Consider the following 27,625-nt stretch of genomic DNA (forward strand, 5'->3'; position numbering starts at 1 on the left):
TTGAGAAAAAACAACAACTTGAAATCAAGATCACCTTGTGACAAGCCATCTTTGAATTGCTCTGATGTGCAAGAATTTGCAGAGTGACCTCCAGTGGAAGGAGTTTGGAAAAACCACCCTAGAAAACAGTTTTGATGGGTAGATGGAGGATTTAAACCAGTTTGTCTATTAGATTAGTCTAAGATTAATGTTTGGAATCAGATTTGAATTGCCAAATTTATTGTTTAAATATTGTAGAGCAACAGTACGCATTGGCTGCACATTTGAAATGTGACTTGTTTCCTGGCGCATGATAACCCATGCCACATCCTCTTCAGGTGGTCACTATTTGCCACAGGACAAACCAATTTAACTCCTCACACATCAAGGGATGCTGTTGTTAAGAATCCCTGTCAGTCATGAAGCTGAAAAAAAAGTTACAAATTACAGAAATGGCAGTTGTCTATTGAAAAATCATATATAGTCTATGATTAATGTTGATATGAGATGTTTGAAATTAAAACAGTGACAGAGGAGAAATAGAGTGCACAGCCTAGTTACAATGCTGATGAAGTAGTCTAAATGGTTAATATATGATATACCAAGAGTGCTAACAAAGGAAAGAGTTAGAAAATGATTATTATTGTTATAGGACAAAACTATCAGAGATATAGAAAAAATATTAGCTTTATAAACATTATAATACAAACTGATACTTAAAGGGCAACATCACTTCTTCATTCAGACAAATCAACTAAATCTTGTGAGATGCTGTCACTCCAGCCTTCATCAACTTGAGAGTGACGGTTGATTGCTTCCTCCAATGATAGGTGTTCGCTCCAGTATTTAATAACCATATTTATTATCAAATCTCAAATTTAACAACATTGTCCACTTATATTTCTCACAGCTTAATTTTCATGCCTGTCAAACACTAAATACGGTGCAATCCCTAAGGTCTATTAGCATTTAAATTCAGTTATCTGCCATATTCAGAAATGATACCATTGACCAAATTTATATAAAAAAGTAAAATATAAAATGTCTAGAAAAAGGAACTTGTATAGTCAGAGGTCAAAAGGGCAGCTGCTTGAGCACCTCTTGGGGTCTATCTGTGCAAGTGCCTATTTTCCTAAATATTAGATTTCACATGGCAATGTATAATGTATTCATATAATTCATAGCATAAATCATACTCGTTTTTTTTTTTAACTAAATTATTGTTTTTTCACATTGAATGCAGGCCTTTGATTTTGTATATTATATTATGCTAATTTCCAGCTGATCGAGTTTACTGTAGATTTTTTACATTCTTTTTAAATGAATTACATAGACCTACAGTTTATCTGTAACTGATCATTTGAAATGTAAAAATTATTATTTATTCATTTTTTCCATTGAGCTACTATAATGAAAGTAATCATGTATTTTCATGGTTATGGCGATTTGTTTACAGATAAAGACATTTATTATTTTACTTGGCATATTATATGTTAGGGTTTTCATTCTTATATTTTAAACGCATCATAAATATAGTAGTATTACCTACAAACGAGCGTTGGTTGGCGTCATTGCGCATCTTTAAGCTGGCGTTGGCACTTGTTTATAAACGCGACGCAACTAAAACGCTCCCGGACACCGCAAGTGAACGCGACGCGCTGCTCCAACTGATTGCACTGAGCCGTTGTCAGATTGGACAGTCGTTAGTTGTGCCTGCTTTCATCCGTGTGTAGGTTACCGAGCATTTTGAGAGTTAATTTTAGTGCGGAGATTAACTCCACAGATAAACCCCGCATAGAGGAAAATATCATTAGAAAAACACTCAAAGCATTGACAAGTGGATGTAAACTCCGTCTGGGAACATGGAGCACCTGTCGTCGACCACCAACAGGTTCGTGAATGCGATGTACAGGCAGCGCGAGCGCGGTAAGGCTTTTTTTTTTTTTTTAGATAAACACAATACATTTCTACATAATGGATTTGCTTATGTAGGTCATTGACGCATCCGACTAATTCTAGATTAATTTTGAAACTTGAATAATGTTTTTTTCTCTTTGTTTACACACTTTCATTGGCACCAGATCCTGAGGTATGGATGCAAAACAATTCATCTCCTCCTTTAAGATAGAAATGTAGTAAGAGTTGTGACAAAACAATCCCCACTTCTCCAGCATCTTACTGGAGATCAGAGCATTAGTGTGAGGTATTAATGTGTCTGGACTAATGAGCAGTGACAGGCTGAATGCAGGTCACGTTGTTTGCATTAAAGACTGAGCGACTTTCTGTAGTCAATCTGTACAGTGATGAACCTTGTGTCGTTCAAACTGCTCGAGTCTGTTCTGTTCATTTCTTTTTTATCTATGCGATATTGTTATTTTGTTTTGATAAAACATATTGATGAATTGGTCTGGAGCAGAATGAAGGGGAATTGAGTAAAGTGACAATAAATTAAAATTGTGTATGATTAAACGCCAGCGCCAATTATGATTTTCTGGCTCCAAAATAATTCCAAAACATTTCCATATAGCTAATAAAAGTAAATTTGGACTTGGTCGGTCAAGCTCTGAAATTATTAGAAAGATTATCAAAGAATACTTATATACATATCACTCTTTAATTCCCACAAAAATGCTTTAGTCATTCACTGTCAACCTGAATAAGTGGGCAAAACTCAAGTTACATCAAAATTGTTATTTTGTACTCATACCTGCAGTATTTGAGTAAACTAACTCATGCATTTAACTTAAAAATATCACACAATTTCAACTTGAAAAAGAGAACTCTGAATACTCATAAAAGTCCATTTGTTTGAAATTACTTAATTTAAGATAGCCCTACTCAACAGTTAATTATTTTGACCATTAAGGTTTACATTGTTTGTCTATTATTATATTATTGTCTAGTAATCGACATTACTGTAGCTATAAATGGTTAATGGTTAGATGGAAGAAAGAAAAGGTCAATCACAATTCAGTAAACAAACAAATAAGTTACAAAAAATAAAAAATAACAATTAATCGAATCCAAAATAAAAGTTTTTGTTTACATAATATATACTTTGTATATTTATTATGTATATATAAACACACACACAGTAAATAATTTGAAATTATTTACATGTAGCCATTTACATCTATATATTTATATTCTTATATTTTATACTATATATAAATATATTTAACATATAAACATATGTTTTGTATATATAACATATATATATAACATTTTTGATATATATATATATATATATATATATATATATACACATTCATGTGTTTGCATTTATATATACATAATAAATATACACAGGACACATACATATATTATGTAAACAAAAGCTTTTATTTTGGATGTGATTAATGGTGATTAATCATTTGACAGCACTATAAAAAAAGACAATAAAAAAAAAGACGAAATCAGTAAAAAAAAAAAAAAGGTCTGTAGCTTAGTTCTGTTACACTGAAACCTTCAGACTGATTAATTTATATATATATAGTGTTATTACGTTTATACATACAGAAACAATAGATTGTGTCCCACATCTGCAGTTGTCTAGTTTAGCCATAGAAGACTGTGAGGACGCTGAACTGGCCTATACCATGAGAGACCTGCCTCCTAGAGCCGCTCACACTTTCCCTGGATGTGAGAAGCCCATGATGGACAGGGAGCCGGATGGCAGCACCCGCCCTCATACACCAGGGACACCCACTTTCACCCGGCCGATGAACAGAAGTTTCCTGGGCTCTGAGATGGAGTTACCCCACCGTGGACAGCTCAGCTCCATGAGCTCTCTGGATTCTCCGCTGAGCCCCTCTTGCTCAAAAAGTCCTTGGGGCAGATTTGACCCCTATGACTCTGCTGAGGTAATGCCAGTCCTGTGTATGATGCATAATGTTGACACAGCCTATTTGATTGCTTGCTCTGGACCTGATTTTGAAAATACTTATTTTGAAATCACATCCCCATCTGAGACTTTTAGGATCAAGAAAAGGAGTATGTTGGCTTTGCAACGCTGCCTAACCAAGTGCATAGGAAATCTGTGAAAAAGGGGTTCGCCTTTACTCTTATGGTGGCAGGTGAGGTCATCAGATGCTATATAACACAAAGTAAAAATTATATTTGATGTCCAATGAAACTTTCTTTTGATCCGTCCAGGGGAGTCGGGTTTAGGGAAATCTACACTAGTCAACAGCCTCTTCCTCACAGACCTTTACAAAGACAGGAAGATGCTGAATGCTGAAGGTAGGATGTCATTAACTAAAACAAAATCATAAAAAAATTACTCAAACATTTCCTGGAATAAAATATTATTTATTTCAGCTAGTTTTCAATGCAACAAGTTGAAATACTACAATAAACGAAATAAACCAACAAAAAAATTGTGTAGAACTATAAATAATAATAAAAAAATGACAAAAATGACAAACCACAACACAATTACTGTAACTGTAACTGCTAAAATAAAAATAGAAGACATACAAATATTTAATATTTTTTAGAAAATAGTAAGAAAAACTGTAGTAGCATTTTAATTATACTAAAATAATATTGGTGTAGAGCTAATTCTTCTGTAAAACAACTTATAAGCATTATGTAGTTTAATCAATCACTACACATTTTTTGTTTAAGAAAACAACCGCAATTTAAAAATTACAGTTACAAATACACCATAAAACATATTTTTTTAATTAAAATTCATTTTGATAAAATATTTAAAAACCTTTGTTGATTAAATCAAAGTCATGTGGTGCGACCAATATGGAGGAACTAAAACGGCTCTTAAAATATCAGATAATTTGACTTAATGACAAGCCAAAGTTCAGGTTTAAAATGTCATGTGGTTATACCCCCCCCCCCAAATAAGTGTAATAATATTTGTTAATTAATACATTCATAATATGTTTTAAAAACAATTGATTTATTTTGAACAATATATATTTTAAACCATTTTAATAATGCTTAATATATGAACATGTATTCAAGTTGTAAGGAAAATATGTTATTAATATTACTTGATGGTTACACCACATGAAACTAACTTTTCTTGAAAATGGCATACATTTTCAAAACCACATGAAACCATTAATTCAAATATTACATTTGTAATAACTAGGCACACATTTTTTTACTTGTTTTTATCTGTATTGATCACTGACCCATCGAAGAGCGGATCTCACAGACAGTGGAAATCACCAAACACACTGTGGCTATCGAGGAGAAAGGAGTCAAACTGAAACTCACCATTGTGGATACACCAGGATTCGGGGATGCTGTCAACAACACAGAGAGGTGGAATTTCTCTCCGAATACATGTTGGACTTTGCTGATACAAATACATTTGCTCGTTTTCAGTTAAGTAACCTCAATTTATTTTTTTGTGAACTGTAACAGCTGGAGGACAGTTGTGGACTACATTGACCAGCAGTTTGAGCAATACTTTCGTGATGAAAGCGGCCTCAACCGTAAAAACATTCAGGACAACCGTGTGCACTGCTGCCTCTACTTCATCTCACCGTATGGCCACGGGTAACACTGCCTGACAACTAGCTACTAGCATTTAGTATTTGTAGGTTATCAGCATCATCTAAAGAAAAAGGTGTTTAGTTATTATTAAGTCAATCCCAGAATCATGTTCTATATTGATTTTTTTGAAACCTCTGAAATATTGCAATCGGCATGTTGTAAAACCCATATCAGTCAGCCACTATTTAAGATTAAATCAGTTTAATGATAATATGAACCAATAGAGGTGACACTGGCATTTTGTTCTGGGATGAGATGGGTGACACTTTGTTCCCATCTCTCCTCAGACTCAGACCGATGGACGTGGAGTTCATGAAGATGCTACATGAGAAGGTCAACATAGTGCCTGTGCTGGCCAAAGCTGATAGTCTCACCCCGCTGGAAGTCAGAAAAATGAAAATGAAGGTTTGTATGGAGTGTATAAAAAGTTATCTATATATAATATCTCAGTCCTCATGTGTTTTTTTGTTTTCTCTAGATTCGTGAGGAGATTGAGAGATTCGATATCAACATCTACCAGTTCCCTGAATGTGATTCAGATGAAGATGAGGAGTTCAAACTTCAACACCAGGAACTGAAGGTGCCCTGCCCTGCTCCATATTAACATCACACTTACCATAACACTGACCAAACTGACATGTGGATTTCCTTCTCTGTTACAGGACACCATTCCCTTTGCAGTAATTGGCAGTAATGTCCAAGTCGAAAGCCAAGGCAGGCGCTTCAGAGGCCGTCAGTACCCCTGGGGTGTGGTGGAAGGTACTTAGACCCCATCGTAGACTTTAATGTACTATTGTAGATACGCTTCTGTTTGTACACAGACAATGAATTAAGTGTCCCTGCAAAAACAGTAATAATCTGTACTGTATGCACTTCCCTGGATACATAGCGATATGTACTAAATAGCAAATCTCAAAATCTTGATTGTAATATTGGTGAAAAGTGTCAACTATATTTTTAGCCAGTGATTATTTATTTATTTATTTATTTGGGATGATGCAAGTTATTTAATTTGCAACAAAAATGTAGCTTAGCTATCGTTGGATATATAGAGAGCTGGATACAAAGTTCCATATATAGGTACGTCCCACTTTATAAACATATATACAGTACAGTAGTAATGAGAAACTAAGCTTTTCAAATCTTTGGATCAACTGAACCAATTGCTTCGCAAAATGATTCACTATTTCGAAGTGTTCGAAACCACACACTAGTGACACCTAATGGTCAAAACTGTTTAAATGCAATGAAAACTCAGGCCAAACATGCATATAAATGGGGTAAACTTAAATTAACTAACCATCCATTAAATATTAAGTGTCTGTATATGATCTTTTATCCATGTTCAGGGTTTGTTTTGGTTATTCAATGAATGTCTCGGCTAATCGGGACATTAAATGATTATTAACTATAATATTATTCCTTATAATTATTTAAATGCCTCAATAAAAAAAGTCTACAAATTTATCAAATCTGATCTGAAATCAGGAAAGAATTAGACGCTTGTTCAGTGGTTTGCCGTTATGGGGCAATCTCAGTGATCTTGTACGATTCAGGGGTTCTCCAGAGCTCACCTCTATCACTGAAATGCCGAAACATTTTAGTTTAGAAACAGCCTCGTTTACTGAAATCACGTCACTTTGGTAGTATGTGTAAAATAGGAGTAGTATAATATGATTCGAAACAAAAAAATTCATGAAGCAGTGTTTTGAAAGTGCTCATCACTTCTGTACAGCACACATATGTACTATATATTAAATCAAAATGGCTCTTGCAGTGGAGAACCCTGCTCACTCCGACTTCCTGAAGCTGAGGAACATGTTGGTGCGCACGCACATGCAAGACCTGAAGGATGTGACACGGGAAGCTCATTACGAGAATTACCGCGCTCAGTGCATCCAGAACATGACCCGCATGGTGGTCAGGGAAAGGAAACGCAGGTCAGAGGATGAACTGACATCATCAGACTTTATTCTGCAGTACAAATTAATGGCTTCATCACTGACCTTCCTGAGGGGTTTATGTTACCGTTTCTTTCATCCAGCCTGTGTAACCGGCTAAGAGACAGCGCCTCAGATCTTCCTGTGCCTCTGATGCCTGTGGACAGCGAGACTGAGCGACTTATTTGGGAGAAAGATGAAGAGGTAATACAGTTTTGTTTTTTAATTAGATGCATACAATGTCTCCAGTGCATGTTTGGTGCTTGTTAATTCTCTCATTTCTTTAAAGTTCTCTGATAGTTGTAATTAATCTTGTTTACTTATTTTGCCGTTACTTTCTCCTTCTGCAGCTGCGCCGAATGCAGGAAGTTCTGGAAAGGATTCAGGAACAGATGCGTCATGGATATTAAGACAGACTAATCAATTAACTGAAATGTTTACGATGTCAAATGTGCAGAGAATATTAACTATATAACTATATGATGTGTACGTCTTGTGAAAGTAGGTGTTTGAAGGAATGTGTCCTAAATTAGCCGTCTGAAAAGGTATGAATACATCTACAGAAATACTTTTATTATTTTAGATTGAATGTAAACACGACTGCTGTGATGCATAAGAAATAAGACCAATACAACTTGACTTGTAAATGTCATAAGATTTATTATGAATCGTCAATGTTTTTGTTTTGTTTTGTTTTTTAGTAATCTAGCATATTTTAATACGTTTTATTACTATTTTAGTTAAACATGGTGGACAATTCGATCTTAATGCAGCCCAAAATGTACAGGCGATATATAACTTAAACTTTCTCCATAGGGAAAAATGCACAGTTTTCATATATTCATATATAATATCAATGTAGAATGAGGTCTAACGGTCCCGCCCACATCATACAGAATGATACATGGTCCCAAAAAAAATGAAAAAAGGGGAGGGATTAACATTTAAACAAACAAACAAAAACAGCAATCTACATGCAAAACCAGGCATCAGTATAATCCTAAAATACATACACGTATGTGAATGCATGCACATACCTCACAAATATACATACATCCATACACATATATTTAAAAAAATGGAAAACGAAACACACTAGTAATTTCACAAAGTTTAGGCTATTTTTTGTGTTTTTTGAGTGTGAAGCACAGCATGTATTATTCCATCTTCACATCCCCCCCAAAATTAAAAGGAAGTCAAACAGAAAATTCAAACCTCAATTTTTTTTGCAGCAGAAAGAGGATGTTAAGAGCATGAATCACAGTGTTCCGTTTGAAAGTGACAGTAAAAAAGAAAACAACGTGGTGTACCTAACCATCGACAGAAAACCATTAGGTTCACATGGGTTAACTGTGCGGGGTCAATCAAGCGAGTGCATTGAGAATGACAGGCCGGTTTAAGAGAAGCACTGCTATTGATGTCAGTGAAACCGAAAACAGCATGTTTTAACCTCCTAAAATGCTTATTAACAAGCGATTATTTCACGACTGTGACTGTGCGCCGATGACCGTAGAATGGACACACAACAGCACCGATGACGCCACCGAGGAACGTGCGCCCGCGCGCGGTGAGGCGCCAGAGATTCATTCACGTTAACTATTTTAAGACTTCTTTCGACGTTTTTCATCCTTTTGCTTGCTACAAGCACGAGAACATCAGTAACTGCTGATTTGACTAATGCCCGACTATCACACGCCGTAAGTAACGTTTTTAATCATTTGAAACGTTAATCAAGTATAACGAAGTATTATTAAGTTAAATATCTGAGCACTTTTTATAAATGTACTTTAAAATACATGTGTTTTTTAGATGTTGACTTGTATATTAATTGAGTTTACTAACAACCCATTCGCTCGGACACTTTTTTTAAGACTTTAATTGCGGTGTCTGTGATTGTAGGTCAGGTCCTGGCAGTCTAATGCGCATGCGCTTCATATTCAGCAGTGTTGTTGTTGCACTGCGTAGGCAGCAGGTGGCGCCACTGGGCTTGAATTGGGACTGAGGCACTTACTTACATTTGCTCGCAAGTACAAAGACACTGAGAAACCTGTCCTCAGTCTGGATGTACCTGTTTGTTTGTTTGTTTTAGTCAAAAGCCCCGTATGAAGAGTTTTAAAAGACCCTTAAATATAGTTACACAGTAAACGTTTGTCTGCATGCTTTCAGTACTGACCTTTAAGCACTCGTTTTTTTTAAATAAAGAGTTTTTTTGGTAAGTGAATGTAAAGTGTGAGATAATTTGCACACAAGAAAGAAGGACATGAGGGAAAGAGAAGAACTGATTTGTTTAGCACTCTCACATTACTAAAGACTGACCAATGTCTTCAGATTTAGTTAAGCAAGTGCATTACACAAATTTCATTCCAGCGCTGCATGGCAAAAGACACGCAAGCCCCTTCTACAAGCGAAAGAGGACACGCTCTGATCCTGACAAGGTCCCAGCGTGCAGGAGCGACAGTAGTGATTTTCTGAACAGGATCTAGTCGTCCTTTAAGCTCTTCGTCTTTAGTCTCTCTTGCTCTCCATTCATGGAAGTCGTTCTGTGCAGCCTCTCTTTTCTTCAGGCCAGCTTTAGTGTGCTGACGGGAAAAGGAGGAACAGTCACCATAGTCACCGGATTGAGCACCGTCTGGCCCACCAGCCCGGTGTGATGGTGAGCGACCACAGCCGTTGGCTTCCCCACCATGGTGGCTTGCTGGCCTGTGACCGGCGTGCCATTTACATGGGCGTGAGTGTGAGGGTGGTGCGCCAACGTGTGTGTGATGTGGCCCACCATCGTCGCCTGCGAGACGGTCACCGACTGCGGGTAGATTGCGGCGGGGAGGTGGGCCACAGGATGCACGGTGATGTGTCCGATAGGTTGGCCGCCACTAGAGGGCGCAATGTGCGCCAGATGTTTGGGCCCAGCTGGGATGACGTGGTTGACAGCTTGGATGACGGACGCATGCGATACGGATGCGTGGGTGATGACCGTTGGCTGAGGAGGGGAAACGATGTGGGAAGGGGGCGCAGGGGCGATGGCTTGAGGGGTGACCACGGTGGGCTGGGGTTGATTGGGTGGTGTGGTGGGTTTGTGATGTATGGCGATATGCGTGGTGAGAATGGAGGGTGGAGGCATGGCAGCGCGGGGCTCTGACAGCGCCGGTGCAGACGGTTTGGCCGCAGAAGACGAGGGCGGGGAGGAGAGCATGTCATCATCTACATCTTGGTCGAAGTTGTCTTCACCCTCTAAAAAGAGCGGAAATGATTCATGGTAATTCGATTTTACCTGGTGTCTTAACTCTGATACACATTACAATTAATCATATCACGGAAAAAATTGATGCTTGATGTAAAATGACATCAGTGTAAACTTGGGAAGGAAAATGTCTGTTTAGTTATACACACCATGAAAAACTACAAAAACCTTTTCTGGTGCAAAAAACCTCAACATGGGGGGAAAGATTAATAAAAAAAAGGTAAATAAATTAATAAAATAATATTTTTTAGATCTATTTCTGGTGTAAAGATTAAAATAAACATTCTATTTTTTATCAAACACATTTAAATAAGTGATTGTGAAATATTATTAGAATTTAAAATAATGGTTTTCTTTTTAGTACATTTTTAAATACAACTTATTTCTGTCATGGAAGAGCTATATTTTCAGCAGCAATTACTTCAGTCTTCCATGTCATTCAGAAATTATTCTAATATGCTGATTTGCTGCTTAGGAAACATCTCTTATTATGAATAGCTGAATAGCTGTGCTGCTTAATATTTTTGTGGAAACTGTGATTTTGAGTGGTGTGTGTGTGATGTACCTGATGCTGTTGATGTGGAGGCCTGATCATCTTCCGGTTGAACAGTCTGTCGGAGTATCCTGTCGATCTCCATGATGTCTATACACTGGCTCAGCTCATTCTTCAGCTCGGCGAGTCTTTGCTGAGTGGCGATCTTCTCCCGTGCCAAGCGCTCCATCTCATGCTCGTACTCCTTTTCTTTCCGCTTCAAAGTCTGCAGGAAACATGATACATAACTCTTTATCATCTGCACTTGAAGCATCCATCACTGCGCAAACACTCAATCACACACATCCTGGATTCAGTGTGACATTTCTCAATCAGCCAACAAATGTGTTTAAACAATTAACTGATGTCTAAGCTTGAGAATATGCATTGGCTATAAAGTCTCTACTTCCTGTTTGCATTTAATAATGAAGAACTACTAGCAGATATAAAAAAAGAGAATCAATGTTCTCCCATTCCCTTATTGTTTGCAGTGGCCTCTGAACTGAACATGTTCACTGCCCTCAAAATATACATACAGAAATAACAGAGTGCACCTTTTTAAAAGAGAGCAACAGTTTAAAGTCATAAGGAAAGAGAAGAAGAGAGGAATGAAAGAAGGGATGTGGCAGACACACAGGCAAATGGTTTGACCCACTTTTTGTGTTAAGTCAGCTGACCACACTAATGGAAACTAACTGTTTAGACATTTAAACTCTTGAAGAGAAGCAGTTATGTCTATCCACATTCAAGAAATGTGAGTAAGAGAGAGGCTGGCCATGTGACAATGTTTAACATATGTGTTCATACAATTCTAAGAAACAAACTGTTCATGGAGCAAAGCAGTTTACACACCCCAGCCTGTCTGTCAAAGCCTTGTTCACGTGACGGCTCTGACACACTCACATCAGCCAGATTCCTCCTCAGTCCTTCCTCACCTATGCTCTTGCCAAAGAAAGTGTGCAACAACACGGGTGTCTGGCTCCTAATTATCAGGAGTCCTGTAGAGTCAGAGGACTGCGGTATACATGATAACAGCACGCTTCTGAGTGCTGAAGAATAGAAAGCGGTGAGACCGTGAGCGTGCACGAAGATTGAGTGATGTGCAGAGACGGAGGGGGTTTTTCGTGCGTGTCTGGGATTATATAACACTGATACAGTATTAAGGGAATATGAATGCGACTGGTGCAGTAGGTTGAGAGCGCAGGCAGAGAGAGAGAGAGTCTGTCCTAGTGAAGCCTGATCCAGGATTAGTCAGATTGGACTGTCTGGCCCTAAACCCCCTTCACACAGCAGGTCAACACCAACAGACACACACACACACACACACACACACACACAGAGCGATACGTACAAGCCAACACCTTCTGTTTTCTACACACAAACAGCGCTATTAAAATGTATCATATTAAATCATTAAACATTTTGCTAAAACAGTGTTTTTGAACCTTCAACTGATGATATTAGGCTGCAACTGAAAGTTATTTTAACATTGACATAAAATTACACAAACATGCACTAAATGTAAGGTTGCACAGATATTAAATTCTGTCTGATATTTTTAAGCCATAAACATACACAACACAAAAGTTTGGGTTTATAAAAATTTTTGGGAAGGTTTTTGCAAATAATTCTTATTTTGTCAAATAAAAAAACCTGTAATATTTTGAAATAATGACTTAAAATTGTAAATTTTTATTATTTATACCTTTTATTATTATTATTACTTTTTACTATTTATTACCAATTTAAATGTTCCATTATATATTCAAATAAATTAAAACAGATTTTGTTCCAGATTTTTTGACGAACAGAAAAAAAAGAACAGCATTTACTACTTTTACTTTAAAAGTGATGTATCATGAAAATCTGGCTTTTTTTTTCATGTTTTAAGTGCTATGAGTGCAACCCAAAAAGCATGAAAAGGAACAACGCAGTAATTATTATTTTTATAATATAAATATTATATACTTTCTCTGCAAGCTTGTGAAAAAACTAGCCACTCAAAATTTCGCACCCCTGTGTTGTAGAAGAAAGGGGATCTTATTATAATATAAATTATAAAAAGATATTATTACACTTATACCACCCCTTAATCTGAAAGTTTCCATCCACAGTGTACCAGTTCTAATGGCATGGCAACAGTTCGAGGAAAGCATACTAACTGTTCTGTCTTTGGCAGCACAGATGAGCACAGAACCGTGTTTAGAGTCCAAGCCTCAAGAGGACACGAGAGAGCAGTGGATTTATTGATTTATTTACTGTATATTATGCTGCTGTCACATAGATCTAATATAAACGTGATTATCTTTTCCTGCTGTTTACCTTCACAGACATAACCAACTGTTTTTGGAACTCGTGTGTTTTTAAACATAAACTATGTGTATTTTATAGTTTAAGCGCACTGACGAAAACGGCTCATTCAAACACGCCCCCACATCTCTATGTCACTATGTGGAAATATTTGCATAATGCCGCCCAAATGTTCACACAAAAAAAGAAGGCGTGGTTTCAGTAACACAGTTAGTGTTGAAGCAGACATGTCAGGGAGATTCTGTGTGTATCTAGGAGGAAGCAAAAGCACTTTATTTGGCTTTCCCAAAGTAGATGCATTTAGGAATCTTTAAGTTTACTTACAACAGAACAGTAATGCATTTTATGGACGACTGCTTTGTCAGCCTATGAAAGGAGGTAATTCTGACTTTGCTACGACAATCTGGCGCTTCTGAATCAGCTACTGTAAGTATGTTTTGTTATCAGTTTAAGTATTTGCTATTGAATGTTCAAATGCAGAGTTTTGTGTGTTGTGTGTGTATGTGTGAGTGAGAGAAGAGAGTGGGTCACACAGTGTAGACAGGTCTTAACCATCCATGGCTTGTGTACTGCAAACACATACGAGCTTCATCACTGTGTCTGTCATGTGACTCTGTTACTCTTTCGAGCTTGAACTGATGGTAAAACTAAGGACACTATGAACTGTCATTACATTTATTTTGAAAGATGAAGCTTGTGATTATGGAAAGTGACGTTACATTTCCAGTGCTTGCGGTGTTCGGCCAATCACAATGCACTGGGTCAGTTTAGCCAATCAGAGCAGACTGTGTTTGTCAGAAGGAGGGAATTTGTAGTAGACGATGTGTTTGAGAGAGGCGGGGAAAAGAGGACCTACAATAATGTACAGTATTTGAAAAATGTGTTTTTTGAACATTAAAGCGTTTTATACTACAGGGCCGTTGAATGCTTGAATCTGATTGGCTGACGATCGTTCTGAGGTGTGCAATTATTTTCTGGGAAACGCACGGCGAACGTAGTTCAAGCAGCTCTCTTGACCGCATTACAGTTCCATATAATTTCACATAGTAAAATTGTAATAACGGTCATGCAGTTTGCACAAAAAGGTGTTGTCAGCGCTACCCTGATGATTTTATCAGTTAGCCTGTATAGTGTAGCAACTTAAAGGCTACACATGACATTTCTCACTAGCGAGGTAATAACAGCACTGTTTAGAGACGCTGCAGCAGAAGAGTGTTGAGGGAGTAGGACGCACAATATGTAATGTAATGTCGGCTGATAACTTACACACTTCAAAATAGTCTGCAAAAACATAGGTCTCAAGAACTGCATTTTGGACTTTGTTGTAATTGTTAAATGACTGTTAACACCTTGTCAAAGATTCACAGAAACATAAGCGTGTTTTTGTGACAAGCAACTGAACTTACTGCTAGAAGAGATGCTTTTTCGAAGCGAAATGCACTTGAAATAAACAAGTCAAGATTACAAATCAGAATGACAACAAGACTGTGTCATCATAGTTCTTGTGAATGCGACACTTCAGTCAGTGATAAAGCACTCATGATATCATGGAAACATCAACCCCGGCCATCAACTCAAATCCTAATGTCTGTATAAACCCTGTGCTGACTGACTGACCCCAGGACAGTTTTGAACCCACTCCTTCTTTTGTGTGTAAAGAAACCGACTAGACATCCCTACAGACTAGATATAAGTTCCCACTGGATATCACCACGGCAACAGCTGGAACCCGCTATGGTCTCCTTGGCAACAGAGCAGGGAAGGAGCAACGTGGTGCTGAGGAGAAGGTGTAAGAGAGAGGCAAGGACTAATGCGATTGGCTCACATCGACCTCTAGTGTTTTCCAGTCTGATGGCTCTCACACTCCCTCCCTGTTTCATGTCTTCATGCCTCTCTACCTTTGTGATTAAAACATCCCTCACCTGCTCCCAGCATCCCTGCGCTTTCATGTTCACTTTTATCACATGTAGTTTGAAGAAGAGGGCGCTCAAGTAACACTGCATTTGAACATTCAAACAATAAAATAATGCTGCAATAATATTAGAGACTGATTTTTTATAATCGGCTATTAAACATCCAATATTTCATTTTTTATTGCCCAATTTACTGTGCCTCAGTTGCAGCTTCTTGTCAATAGATAATGCACATATTTTGTTTTTAAAATTATTTACATAAGAGTAAATTAAAGTGCATAGATGACTAATTGGTGGATTTAAATACAACACTGCAAAGGTTTGAGCAAAGCATGCTAACTGTTCTGTCTCTGGCTGCACAGACGAGCCTCAGAGGAGACGAGAGAGCAATGGATTTATTGATTTATTTACTGTATATTACGCTGAGGCCACACAGACCTAATGTAAACGTGATTTTTTTCCCCAGCTGTTTACCTTCACAGACATAACCAACTGTTTTTGTAACTTGTGCGTATTTGACAGATTAAGCGCAATAAGACACGAAAGAGAACTTAGCTGTGTACACTTAGAGAACAGTGTATCAGAAGTTTAAACTGATTTGACAAAATAATTTAAGCAAATACAAAATACGTGATTTTAATTTTAACTGTAGCCTAGTATGTTAAAATATAAACTAACATTGAATTATAAAACAATTCTAAATGTAATGTTAATATATATTTAAAATTTACTACATTTTAGCATCATTTCAAGTATGTAATTACAACTACATGAAGATATGACTTACAAGTTTCAGAAAAAATTGCATTAAAGTACACTGTAGTTTAACTTAAATGATGACGGTTAACTTCAACCACATTTCAAAGATAACAAAATTATGAAATTCAGTATGCATTCAGTTTGTTTCAACTATAATACTTTACCATTTAATTGCAATTGACTTGAAAATCAGTTTGCACTTCAATACATTCTTCTAAAGTACATTATTTCCATAAGTACTATTTTTAAAGTATGCAAAATGTTATATCATATGTATAGAGGCATTATATCATATCAGCCACCAAAAGAACAAAAAATATTAGTTGACCACAAGAGCAAATAACGTGTAATAAAATATCAACATTAGCACATAACTGGACCACCATAAATCAACACCAATGATGATGGTACATCACTGCAGCTGTTAAACGATCATGTAACTCATTATCTTGTATGAAAATTCATCAATGCTGTCCCTGTTATATATTGCTCCACAACCAGTGGGCGTAAAACAAGCAAACCATGCCTGGAAAAACCCGCAGACATTTGACTGCATCTAGAGCAAAACTGTAAAGAAACTCAATCTACAGACAGAGGGACCCCCTGCTGTTCACTGACCACCAGTCTCCCTGCTTACAACGATTCACAGCTCCACGGCCCAGAAAAGAAAGAAAAGAAAAAAACTCGACTCGAACAATGTAGCGTAACCTACTTTCACACAAACATGCCATACAGCACGCATCATGTGCTGCGACAGTGCATTGTTTGATTTGAACAGCTACGGTCGGCATGTGTGTGTCTGGTGTGCGCGCGCTGAGGGAGAGAGCGGGAGGGGAGGACGAGCACGGAACAGCAGTTGACGTCACCGGGCTCGCGCTAGCCATGTGCTCATGCCTCACGTGGACACTGAGCAGGCTCAAAGCAGACAAGGGAGGGAGCACTGTTGCCAAGTCCGCGGTTTTCCCGCGGAATTAGGCTACTTTAACAGATGCCGCGGGTTATTTTTCGTGTCCGCCGGTTTAAGAGACCCCAATAACGTGATATTTTTCACCAAAATGCGAATTTTACCTGGGGAACCCCGCTAAAAACGTATATTTTACCCCAACCGAATGCTATTTTTACCAGGGGATCGTTTTTTTGGGATAGTTTTGAGTAGCAATTGTTGTGACAACCTGGCAACCTTGGGAGAGAGCAACAGAACTGCTCTCAGAAGACCGTAGCGTGCGAGCGGGTGGCCAACATTCAGTCGCTTGTGTTTATCGTGTCTTTATTACCGTCGTCGGCTTCAGTTTTATAGCTTTTTGAGATCATAACTCAAAGATATGTCTTTTATAAATAGGTCACCTCTCCGCCCACACTATTATACTAACTGTTGCGGCTGAAGTCTGCAAATGAAACGATCGACCGTGACCTTGGCGCTTTTATGTCAGCTGTATCTACGTCAGTGTTCATGTTCTGATCCGGGTAAACTTGTATGCACTTTAACAACATGTCATTGACCTCCAAATAAATTCTTAATGTGCGAAATGTAATCTCCAGTAATTAAAATATATCAAGGTTTTCACATTCTCAAATACACATATTTAGGTGGCAAAGAAAGAAAAAAAGATGGATACAGAAACAGCCAAGTGGAAAAAAAAGTATACCTCTTAGTTAGAAAAGAACAGGGAAAGAGGGTAAGGAAGAGATCTAATGAGTGCACACTGAGAAGAATTCGCCTCAGAATGTTTCGGCCGATCCATATGAGACAGTTCTGTCAGCAGACGTGTGGAGAAGTGGATGTGGGAGGGAGGGTGAGAACGAGAAAAGAAGGAGAAAACATACTACAAATCCCCATCTTCTGACCTTTTCCCAACACATTATTGGTTGTCATTCATTATTACCATAAAATATGCTTTGGGAATAAATTAAATTATAATTTTTTTATGAATTCAAGTTGGCAGCGAACTATAATAAGTCAAAGGAAAAACATTCCCAATCAAAACTCCATCCTCACAGACGTAACAGTCCTCACCAGTTATTCTACAAATGGAATAAGGATGGATGTGTTTCTAGGTGATCTCATAAAAACATGTCCGGGTCAACAAACCTTTACCCTCAGAAATCAAAGGAGAAAAATTATATATTTTTCAATTTTAGTATTCTCAATGACCCTAAAAATAGGCTTCTTTTAATATGCAAAATATATTGATTATATTATTAAAATATAATTTATTTTCAATTGGATGCAAGTAAAACCTTTTACAGCACTCATATCCAATCCCATCGCTGATTTACCTGGATGTAGCGGAGCGCACTCCTCAAGACACTCAGATTGGAAGTTTTCTTTTCATCCACATTAGGAACGTTCCTCTTGAGGGTCTCAAAGCATTCTTTCAGATGTGCTCGCCTGTGATAGAAAGAAAAGCACCGATCATTCAGTTTCTATTCGTTTGTGCAAAGCAAGTGAGAGTTTTAACAGAAGTCAAAAAGCAATTTCTTTGTGATATAATATTTGTTACTGTGGTTACTAAAGACCTTCAAGCCAGTAAAAACAAATAGCGCATTAACTGCAAAGCGACAAGGGTTAATGTGTCTGTGATCATTCCAGCCACCATACAACTTACATTAAGGCTACTCAATGAGTTTACATGCTGAGCTTCTGTTCGTCAAAGTGAATAAAAACTAAAATGTAAACAGAAGTTAACCCACCTGTTCTTTTCCAGCTTGTTGTGAACTTCTCGAGTTCCAGCTCTGCGGGAAAAATATTGAATATGTTTCTAGGTCACTATATGTAAACGTTAACAAATCAACCCATTACGTTTTATATCATGGTCTGTGTCATGTATGAGCAAATGTCATCATCGCTCACTCTCATGTTATTTCTAACATTTTTTTGTCTTCTAGGGAACACAAAAGGAAAAATGTTCCTACAGCTCTTACACAAACAATGACATTAAACACTGTCAAAGCTCTGAAAAAACAAAAAGATATAAAATTACTATAATAAGTGGTCCGTATGAGTCTTCTGAAGCAAAATGATAGCTTCATGAGAACAACAGACCAAAACTTTTTTTGCCGATTTAAGGGATATTTCATCCAAAAATAAGTTTAACTGTCATTAATTACTCATGCCATTCCAAACTCATAAAACCTTCATTCATCTTCAGAACACAAATGTGACCCTGGACCACAAAACCAGTCTCGAAAAATTCTTCTTCTGAAAGCTGAATAAGCAAGCTTTCCATTGATGTATGGTTTATTAGGATCGGACAATATTTGGCCGAGATACAACTATTTGAAAATCTGGAATCTGAGGGTGCAAAAAAAATCTAAATACTGACAAAATTGCCTTCGAAGTTGTCCAAATGAATTCTTAGCAATGCATATTACTAATCAAAAATTAAGTTTTGATATATTTATGGTAGAACATTTGCAAAATATCTTAATGGAACATGATCTTTACTTCATATCCTAATGATTTTTGGCATAAAAGAAAAATTATTTTCTATAATTATTCAATCATTTTGACCCATACAATGTTTTTTGGTTATTACTTTAAATATACCCCAGCGACTTAAAAATGTTGTGGTCCAGGGTCACAAATAAGATATTTTGGACGAAATCTGAGAGCTCTCTGATCCTGCATAGACAGCAATGCAACTAAAATTTTTCCTGTCTCAGAAACATAGTAAGAATATCGGTAAAACAGTTCATGTGACATCAGTAGTTCAACCATAATTTTACAAAGCTGCAAGAATACTTTTTGTGCACAAAGAAAACAAAAATAATGACTTTATTCAACAATTCTTCTCCTCCAAATCACATCTTCAGCCATAATCGAGAGTATCTCTGCACATGAACAACATGTGTGTGAACACGTGCAGAGGAAAGCAACACACATACTCTCCATAATGGCAGAGGAAGAGAAGAATTGATGAATAAAGTTAGTATTTTTGTTTTCTTTGCTTCAAAAAAAAATGGTTGAACCACTGATGTCACATGGATTATTTTAATGTCCATATTACATTTCTGAGCCTGGGAACATTTCAGTTGCATTGCTGCCTATGCAGGATCAGAGAGCTCTCAGATTTGATCAGAAAAATCTTAATTTGTGTTCCGAAGATGAACGAAGGACTTACAGGTTTGGAACAACATGAGGGTGAATAATTAATGACAGAATTAATCATTTTTGGGTGAACTATTCCTTTAACCTCCTTAAAATTCGTTAACGTTCTCAAATGATCTCCTTTTGTGTTCCACATTAAAAATGTATATCAGAAATCACAAATTTAGTTTGCAATCTAAAAACACACAGCATGACTTGAGGGACAGCGTTATGTCTCCTCATGGGCAACCGTACAGGACAGTAGCCTACTTTTTAAAAATTGCAATCTCATAACAAAACAGCCAACCCAGTTTTGTTCAGTTATGATTACAGATGTGTGTCATACGGTTTAATCTCCTCCGCTTAAAAAAAAATCTCTTCAGTTTTCTTGTATGAAGTCACAAAACACAGCTCACCCTCCAGGTCTCCTCTTCCCATCCAGGCTGCGTGACTCTTCCACAGCAGCTCCGTTATGTCTGGGCTGTTGACCTTCCTGACCCTGGGCCGGTGTGGGCTGAGGTTGGGGTAGAGCTGGCTGGGGCAGGAGGGTGTGTTGATGTGGTGAAGGCTGGGCTGTGATGATGGGGGCTTGATACGGTTGCAAAAGTGCCTGTGTCTGTTGTGTCTGCGGCTGCGGTTGCTGCTTGGGACTGTTATTCGACAGGGGCAAGCTGTTAGCTTCTGCTTTCACATGTGCGATCAAGTGATGGTGTTGCTGCTGTGGAGGGGAGAGGGCATCCTTGCCATTGGGGCTGAGGAGGGGGACTGCTGGTGGGCACAGGGCTGTGGTCAAGGATGTGACCACTGGCATAGGGGAGACTGTGTGAAGGGACGACGCGGATTGAATGGGAGGGGCCGCAGGGTTGGCAGGGACCACTGGGATAGGAATGACAGCTATGGGAACAGGTGGTGGGAGGGGAGGGGGCGGGACCGGCGGGTGGTGCTGGTGGTGGCAGTGTGGCTCGAGCCGCATGTTGTCGGCCCAGGTCACATGGTTAACTTGGACAGACTGGATAATTGGGGCGGAGAGCTTCTGCTCCACCTCACGGGTCAGCAAGGCCTTCTCTCGCCGCCGCTCCTCCTCCTCTGTAGAGAAAAAAAAAACTAAAATTATGCACAAAGACAGATTAAGTGAAAGTTGCTATTCGAGAATAATACACTGTATATTTAAATGTGGGATGCTGTATAAAAAAAAATGAAATGTGAATACATAATCCAAAATGTGCAAGAAAAAACAAGTATGCATTTGCTTGCGGTGGATATATTTTTAATACATAAACTACTTGAAACACATTTACAGAATATATTCCCAGACGCTCATTAAAAAAGGCATGTGACTGATTACATCGCTCCTGATTGGTTAGTTTTACCCTTTAAAACTGCCTGAAGATTGTCAGAGAATTTGTGTTCGCACATTCTGAATAGCAAGTTTACATTTAATAACAATAAAAAAAAAACGCCTATAGCTTCTCTTTTCGTTTATATTTTGGAATTTCCTTAGAATTGACTGTTTTCTTGAACACAGGGAATGGAAACGCTGCTTGATCTGCAAATAGTTTTGCAGTATTTGTTGCATAAATTCAATTTGCAGCTTGAATAGAAATGAACTATTCTCTCACAGGAGATTCTAATCAGAAAGAGACCAAAACACTGCTTGATCCGCACAGTTTTTGTAGTTTTCTGATTTATTGAATAAAATATTGATAAAATTACATTTGAAGCTTTAATGGTAACACTTCTTTTCTTCTCGACTCTAACTGGAGGTTCTGGTTAGAGAAAGAAGGAAATGCTGCTTTATTCACAAACAGTTTTTGAGGTTTTCTGATTTCTCGCATGAATTCAAAGCAGAATCTTAATCGAAACCTAAGAACTGGTGTGACTTCTTTTTGAACAAAATCAAGCCAATACTAAATTAGCTTGGAGCTGTCAGTAGTTCCAAACAGCTTACCAAAGAAAATCTAATTCACTTTATACACCGGAGTTATAGTGATAACTGGCCAATTTTAATGTTTTAAAATGACCAAAAAGCCCTTGTGTTGCTCCAAAAATCTATGACACCCATGCATATAAATCAAATAGTATTTCAAATTTTTTATGATTTAAGGAAATATTATGTGAAATACTTCTACACGAAATTTCTAAAATTAAACAAAATCCAATTTGCTGCAATCAGATCATATCATGTCAATGTTCAAAATTCAACATTCAATTGGACACACAAGTCCAGGCCACTGAAGAAAATAAAAAATAAATTTGTTCTTAAGATTGTAATACACTGGATTATTGAGCTATACTCATTGACTGTCAAAATATAATACAACAAAATGTTATTTCTACAGATTCATTTCCCTCAGACTGATAAATATTTTATGAAACTCACATTCATGTGGTCGCCCGATTCGTTAATAGCTTAAAATAAATTATCACAGCACCGATTACAAAAAGTGATTTACTATTTATTATCTAGCTGTAATTGTATTACTCTGTTTGTACAAAATGAATAATACAAATAATAATAATGAAATTAAACTATAACCATAGCTAATGATTACCAGCAACAGTACTACAGAACAGTAATGGAACTAATCAGTGCTTTTCTAGGCTCGGACTAAGAAGCGCTCATGGTTGTGAAGTGTAAATTAATAATAAGAAGCTGCAGACTAAAGGAGTCATTTAATACATCAAGACAGTGTATGAAATTCATAAAACAGGGCTCAAAACCAGTTGTGTAGCCATAGTTTTCATTTTAAACAAGAAAAGCCAGGGAGCAGTAAATCATGACTCCAGTTAGGGTGGGTTGTTGGCTAGCTGTCCTGCGTGGTCTGTCTCTTTAAGAGAGAAGTCCAAGTAAGAGTCTTGTCTCCAGCTCTACACTGACGTCACACAGCAGTCTGCACGAAAAGCCAAGAGCTGGCGTGGGGAATCTGAGGCCATCTGACGATTTCCATGACTGATGGACAGATCTATTGTTTAGAGCATCGATCCATATTCAGTTGCATCTGAGTTGTGACTTCAGATCGATCTTTGAATTTTAATACAAGAGGAGGGAGGATTTCTGGCTGCTGTCCAAAGAGTCTTTGAGCCAAAACTGTCATTTGCACCACAAAACATTCCTGTGCAGGAGAAACTGCATCTTACGAATGCGAGCACAGTGCAGACAAAGGGGTGACCAGATGAAAAGCGTTCCTATACAGTTCAAACAACGCCATGCGGGAATCCTCCTGCATCAGCAGGACGAATAATATTGACTGTGAAAGACGTTCTCAGAAGCACAGAATGCTGGGATCAATATTTTCAGTGCTCGCGTATTTCTCCATTATATAACAGGAGAAGACAAGTACATACCAAAATGCCATTTCTCTTAACATTTAAATGCGTACAAAGAAATTAATAGCATGTTAGAAATGGAATCACAAACACTACTGTGTCACTTTGCAAATATTATACAGCCAGGCTAATAAGCTCAGATCCATATATTGCTCTCCATAAATGTAAAGCATGTAAAGCTCTTGAGGATATACTATGGTGGTCCGTAGGCTTTGTGTGCATTATCAACATGGCACTGCGTAAAAGGGACAAAGGAAACTACTAATGAAGATTACTCATGTCTAGAAACAGCAAAAATTCCATCCCGGTCTCACAAGCTAACGTGCAATGACGACCCACTAAAGAACAGCACAAAAGATTTTAAGAGGCTTTGCTCATATAAAACTGTGCTTGCATAAAAAGCAATGACAATAATTCATTTTGAACAATAAAATCAAATGCAAACATTTAACAACCACCTTCTCAAACTAACCTATTTATGACTGTATTACTCTAAGATAAGCAAGTGTGCTGGCTGGTACAAAGCTCTTGTACAATTATGAGCAGCTTGGGAAACCTAACAAATAATTAGATCATCTAGACAATTAGTTAAGAACCTTTTTCTGTCGTACCAAAGCTCAAACAGTAAGTGAAAGGTTTGACAGTGTAAAAAGCAAAAGGAAATTCTCCCTGCTTATGCAAATAATTGTTAGTTTTTGGTTTGTTTTTGTAATAAACATAGGGTTTCATTCTCACTTCCTTTAACATGAAGCCTCTCGTATAATTCAGCACATTTGAGCTTACATGCAATTTTATAGATCTAGTACAAGGTCAAATATTGTGTAAGTTTATTCAAAATGTGCACATGTGAATAGTCTTTAAAGAGAGGGACCTTGAAGAAATGTTAAAAAATATGTTAATTGTTGTACAGGTTTTTCATCTGCATTACCAAGATTTAAATAGTGTGCAAAAGAGTAAATCAGTCTGTCAAGCTTTTACTTAGAGATGCATGAAAAATGCACATTATATAACTTCTGCATTGAGGGAGGGTGGCGTTGCCCTATTTTCTCCCCAGTTGTGACCTGGGAGAGAAGGAGGGGGGCGGGGGGTTGGTGTCTGGCGCGCACGTGGCTGAAGAGGGCGGACTTTCAGCACGCGGTATTTGCTGTGGGTGTGGCTTTACTGACACGTCACCTCGAGAATGAAACAAAAAGCCCCCCCGCTGTCTGTGTTTAAAGCGAAATATAAATCGCCAGTTAAATCTTACACTGTCTGTTGTATGGAATTTCTGCGTATAGAAGGTGCGAAAAAATATATATTAAGCAGACGATAACGAATAAATTGTTGATGAAATCACACAGTGTCTTGAAAGTCAGATAACAACTCAGCAATGTCATTATGTAGGAGAAAAAACCCAATGGCCTATTGCCACCGCCCAACGGATAAGAAACACGACGTTCGCTACTTTCAGCTAACCTTTTTATAAATTAACTGGTCGGTTGTTATAATTTTAAGAATTCTACCGAGCCAATATAAGTGCATAAACGTGTAACTTTATGTGTATGACAAAATATGACGCGCCATGTACTAGGATCTGTCTGTATAGTAGCACACTAAATATAGCATGGATTTAACCCGGAAACCAAGGGAGAGAAATATGCCCAAATCACGTAAACTGCACCCTAAAAACAGTGCAAACCACTGGACATTACTACTGAGACAAGTATTTTGCAATACTTGTTTTTTTTTTTTTTATAAAAAAAAATGCTTTACAATTTTTTTTCTTTCTTTCTTTTTAAAGAAAGTGAAACTGTAGCTATTTATCTTGAAGTGTGCCGGCATAAAAATGCAGTTTGCTGGGTAAAATCCCAGTTAGTTTATACATCTCTAATTTATCCCATATATCTATGCAATCACCCAGTTCCCCCGCCTTACCACGTGTAATCTGTTGTTGCTGGGCTTGCCACTCCAAATACCTGGCCGCTTCCAATAGAGTATCGATACTCATTTTCAACACCGATACAATACGTTCCCGTTAAAATGTGTGCAAGCCCCCGGTACGGATATATGTGGTGGGTTAAATCACAATATAATCCACTGGCTTCCAAAGACAGTCATAAGACATCCAGGGCGCTCCCGAAATTCATCAGAAACACATTACTTCACTGGCAACAAGATGGCGATTGGAGTAACAGAAAACACAACAAGTCGAAAAGCATACAGTGCAAGGTCCGGCCTCCTCGCTGCTGCTCCTCCCTCATACTACCAGTGAATAAAAACTAGGGCACAACACGCTGTCACGCCACCATTAGGATCGGGAATCTAGACCGAACGAAATCTCATTATGAGATCTAAATCTTTAATTAAATGATCAAGACTTAATGGTGAGATTTATATGGCAGAATAGAATCTGTGTAAACTTGTTTCTGGTCGCTTATTGGAGCATAAAAGAAGGAAATAATGCAAAGCGTCTACGGAATCCACGTTCCGGGTTTTCGCGGTAGCCCTACCCTGCAGTACATTAGCACATGATTAAAACATGTCGATGAGAGGGAACCAATGGGCGTGGAGAACAACAAGGCATGGTGTCTGTCCACATGGGCAGCCGCTAAAGGCTGAGCGCGGCTCATTTGCATGGCGAGACCATGTATGGCAAGCCGTTTTACTCTCTTTAAAAATTACCAAATTTGAAAGATGAGAGCCCTGAGACCTTGTCTCATACCAGAAGTAACCTGCTCTGTCTTGTCTGTCGGTGTGTTTTCAGTTTCCTCTTTGCTCTGCAATGTATTTTTCAGGATGTTGATGTACAGAGTGGCATTGTAACTAAGTAGGGCAGGCCTTTGCGAACGGTTCATTGACCCTTTGCAGGGAGTTTGGTTGACATCATAACATAATTTTGTCTGACAAATAAACCGGACTGTAAAGCATAACATAGGAGGACTTGAACTTGAAAAATGGTGTGCAATGACATCTTTCCGCAGATGAAACAAGATACCTTCTGATGTTTATTCATGTTTATTTCGTACTATAACTAGTAGAGATGGGGCGATAGACGCTGCCATCATCAATCACAGATGGCACTACTGAATAAATACGAGATGGTAGGAAAATATATATTTCAATACTTTCTCTCACAGATATATAGTTGCATAATTATACTGTATATAAATTGCAAGTGTTAGAGTGCCACTATTAATATTTGGGGCATTGAAACCCCATTTGAGTGCATGATTGCTTTTTACTTTCACTTTTGGTTGTATGCACATGTCCGGCCCCTTTCGCTGGAGAGCCACTTATCTGCTTTTAACAGTCAAGCCGGGAAATATTTAAGCCTATCGTCTGGTTCCACTGACGCATGCGCACAGTTGTTGACAGCGGAGACGAATTGGTGACATCGAGTTGTGGTGTGTGCAAAATCATATGAAATGAAATTAGGGTGATAACAATGCGAAGGCACCGGAATACCAGTCAAAGCATTTTATATCGAACACAAATATGTTACCTTACATTCTAAGTAAAAGACACCGGCATTCTGGATAGAGATGTAAATGAAGTTGGTGTCATGAAACCTTGCACATGCGTAGTACAAGTATAACCTGTGGGGAAAAAGGCAAAACTGCAATGTTTTGAATGGTCTCACAACAGACCGGAAGAGAAGACAATGATGAATAAAGTCATAGTTTTTGCTATTTTTAGACCAAGATGTATTTTCGATGCTTCAAATAATGCTAACTGACCCTCTGATGTCACATGGATTACTTTGATGATGTTTATCTTACCTTTCTGGACATGGACAGAAAGCTCTCAGACTAAATCTAAACTGTGTTCTGAAGATAACCGGAGGTCTCACGGATTTGGAACGACATGAGGGTAAGTCATTAATGACATAATTTTGATTTTTGGGTGAACTAACCCTTTAAATGTTTCCCGGCTTGACTGTTAAAACCAGATGATTGGCTTTCCAGCGGGAGGGGCGGGACATCTTTGCCGTGTAGTTGCATTGAGGATTGAGGAAGTGGCATGTCTCTTATAAATTTT

The 27,625-nt window shown here is 37.9% G+C and overlaps 2 protein-coding genes across 3 annotated transcripts; one reads left to right on the forward strand and one right to left on the reverse strand.

Moving 5' to 3' along the window:
- Positions 1-1,245: 1,245 nt before the first annotated feature.
- Positions 1,246-8,403, forward strand: septin4a (septin 4a). Of its 2 annotated transcripts, XM_026195368.1 has the most exons (13): positions 1,246-1,905; positions 2,061-2,068; positions 3,528-3,842; positions 3,959-4,055; positions 4,135-4,221; positions 5,145-5,268; positions 5,371-5,505; positions 5,790-5,907; positions 5,981-6,082; positions 6,165-6,261; positions 7,280-7,442; positions 7,547-7,646; positions 7,793-8,403. In XM_026195368.1, the coding sequence occupies exons 1-13, from the start codon at positions 1,842-1,844 to the stop codon at positions 7,850-7,852; spliced, it is 1,470 nt and encodes a 489-aa protein (XP_026051153.1). In that variant the 5' UTR covers positions 1,246-1,841; the 3' UTR covers positions 7,853-8,403. The 2 variants fall into 2 exon arrangements, with proteins under 2 accessions (XP_026051153.1, XP_026051154.1); XM_026195369.1 differs by lacking the exon at positions 2,061-2,068 and having other exon boundaries at positions 1,247-1,905.
- LOC113038145 (max-binding protein MNT-like) lies at positions 8,083-25,807 on the reverse strand. Its single transcript, XM_026195367.1, has 6 exons — positions 25,523-25,807; positions 20,698-21,367; positions 18,886-18,927; positions 18,472-18,583; positions 11,246-11,438; positions 8,083-10,670 (listed from the first exon to the last, which is right to left on the reverse strand). The coding sequence occupies exons 1-6, from the start codon at positions 25,593-25,595 to the stop codon at positions 10,003-10,005; spliced, it is 1,758 nt and encodes a 585-aa protein (XP_026051152.1). The 5' UTR covers positions 25,596-25,807; the 3' UTR covers positions 8,083-10,002.
- Between the last annotated feature and the right edge of the window lie 1,818 nt (positions 25,808-27,625).

Source organism: Carassius auratus, chromosome 21 (assembly GCF_003368295.1).
Source record: "Carassius auratus strain Wakin chromosome 21, ASM336829v1, whole genome shotgun sequence".
In the NCBI taxonomy this organism is placed as follows: Eukaryota; Metazoa; Chordata; class Actinopteri; order Cypriniformes; family Cyprinidae; genus Carassius; species Carassius auratus.

Bases quoted from the DNA above. Each gene is read 5' to 3' on its own strand.
- LOC113038145 (XM_026195367.1), bottom strand. From the start codon at position 25,595: ATGAGTATCGATACTCTATTGGAAGCGGCCAGGTATTTGGAGTGGCAA. The intron at 21,368-25,522 runs GTAAGGCGGGGG...TTTTCTCTACAG, and splicing joins GCAACAACAGATTACACGTG to AGGAGGAGGAGCGGCGGCGA. The intron at 18,928-20,697 runs GTGAGCTGTGTT...TTTTTCCCGCAG, and splicing joins GGGAAGAGGAGACCTGGAGG to AGCTGGAACTCGAGAAGTTC.
- septin4a (XM_026195368.1), top strand. From the start codon at position 1,842: ATGGAGCACCTGTCGTCGACCACCAACAGGTTCGTGAATGCGATGTAC. The intron at 3,843-3,958 runs GTAATGCCAGTC...TGAGACTTTTAG, and splicing joins ACCCCTATGACTCTGCTGAG to GATCAAGAAAAGGAGTATGT. The intron at 4,056-4,134 runs GTGAGGTCATCA...TGATCCGTCCAG, and splicing joins CTTTACTCTTATGGTGGCAG to GGGAGTCGGGTTTAGGGAAA.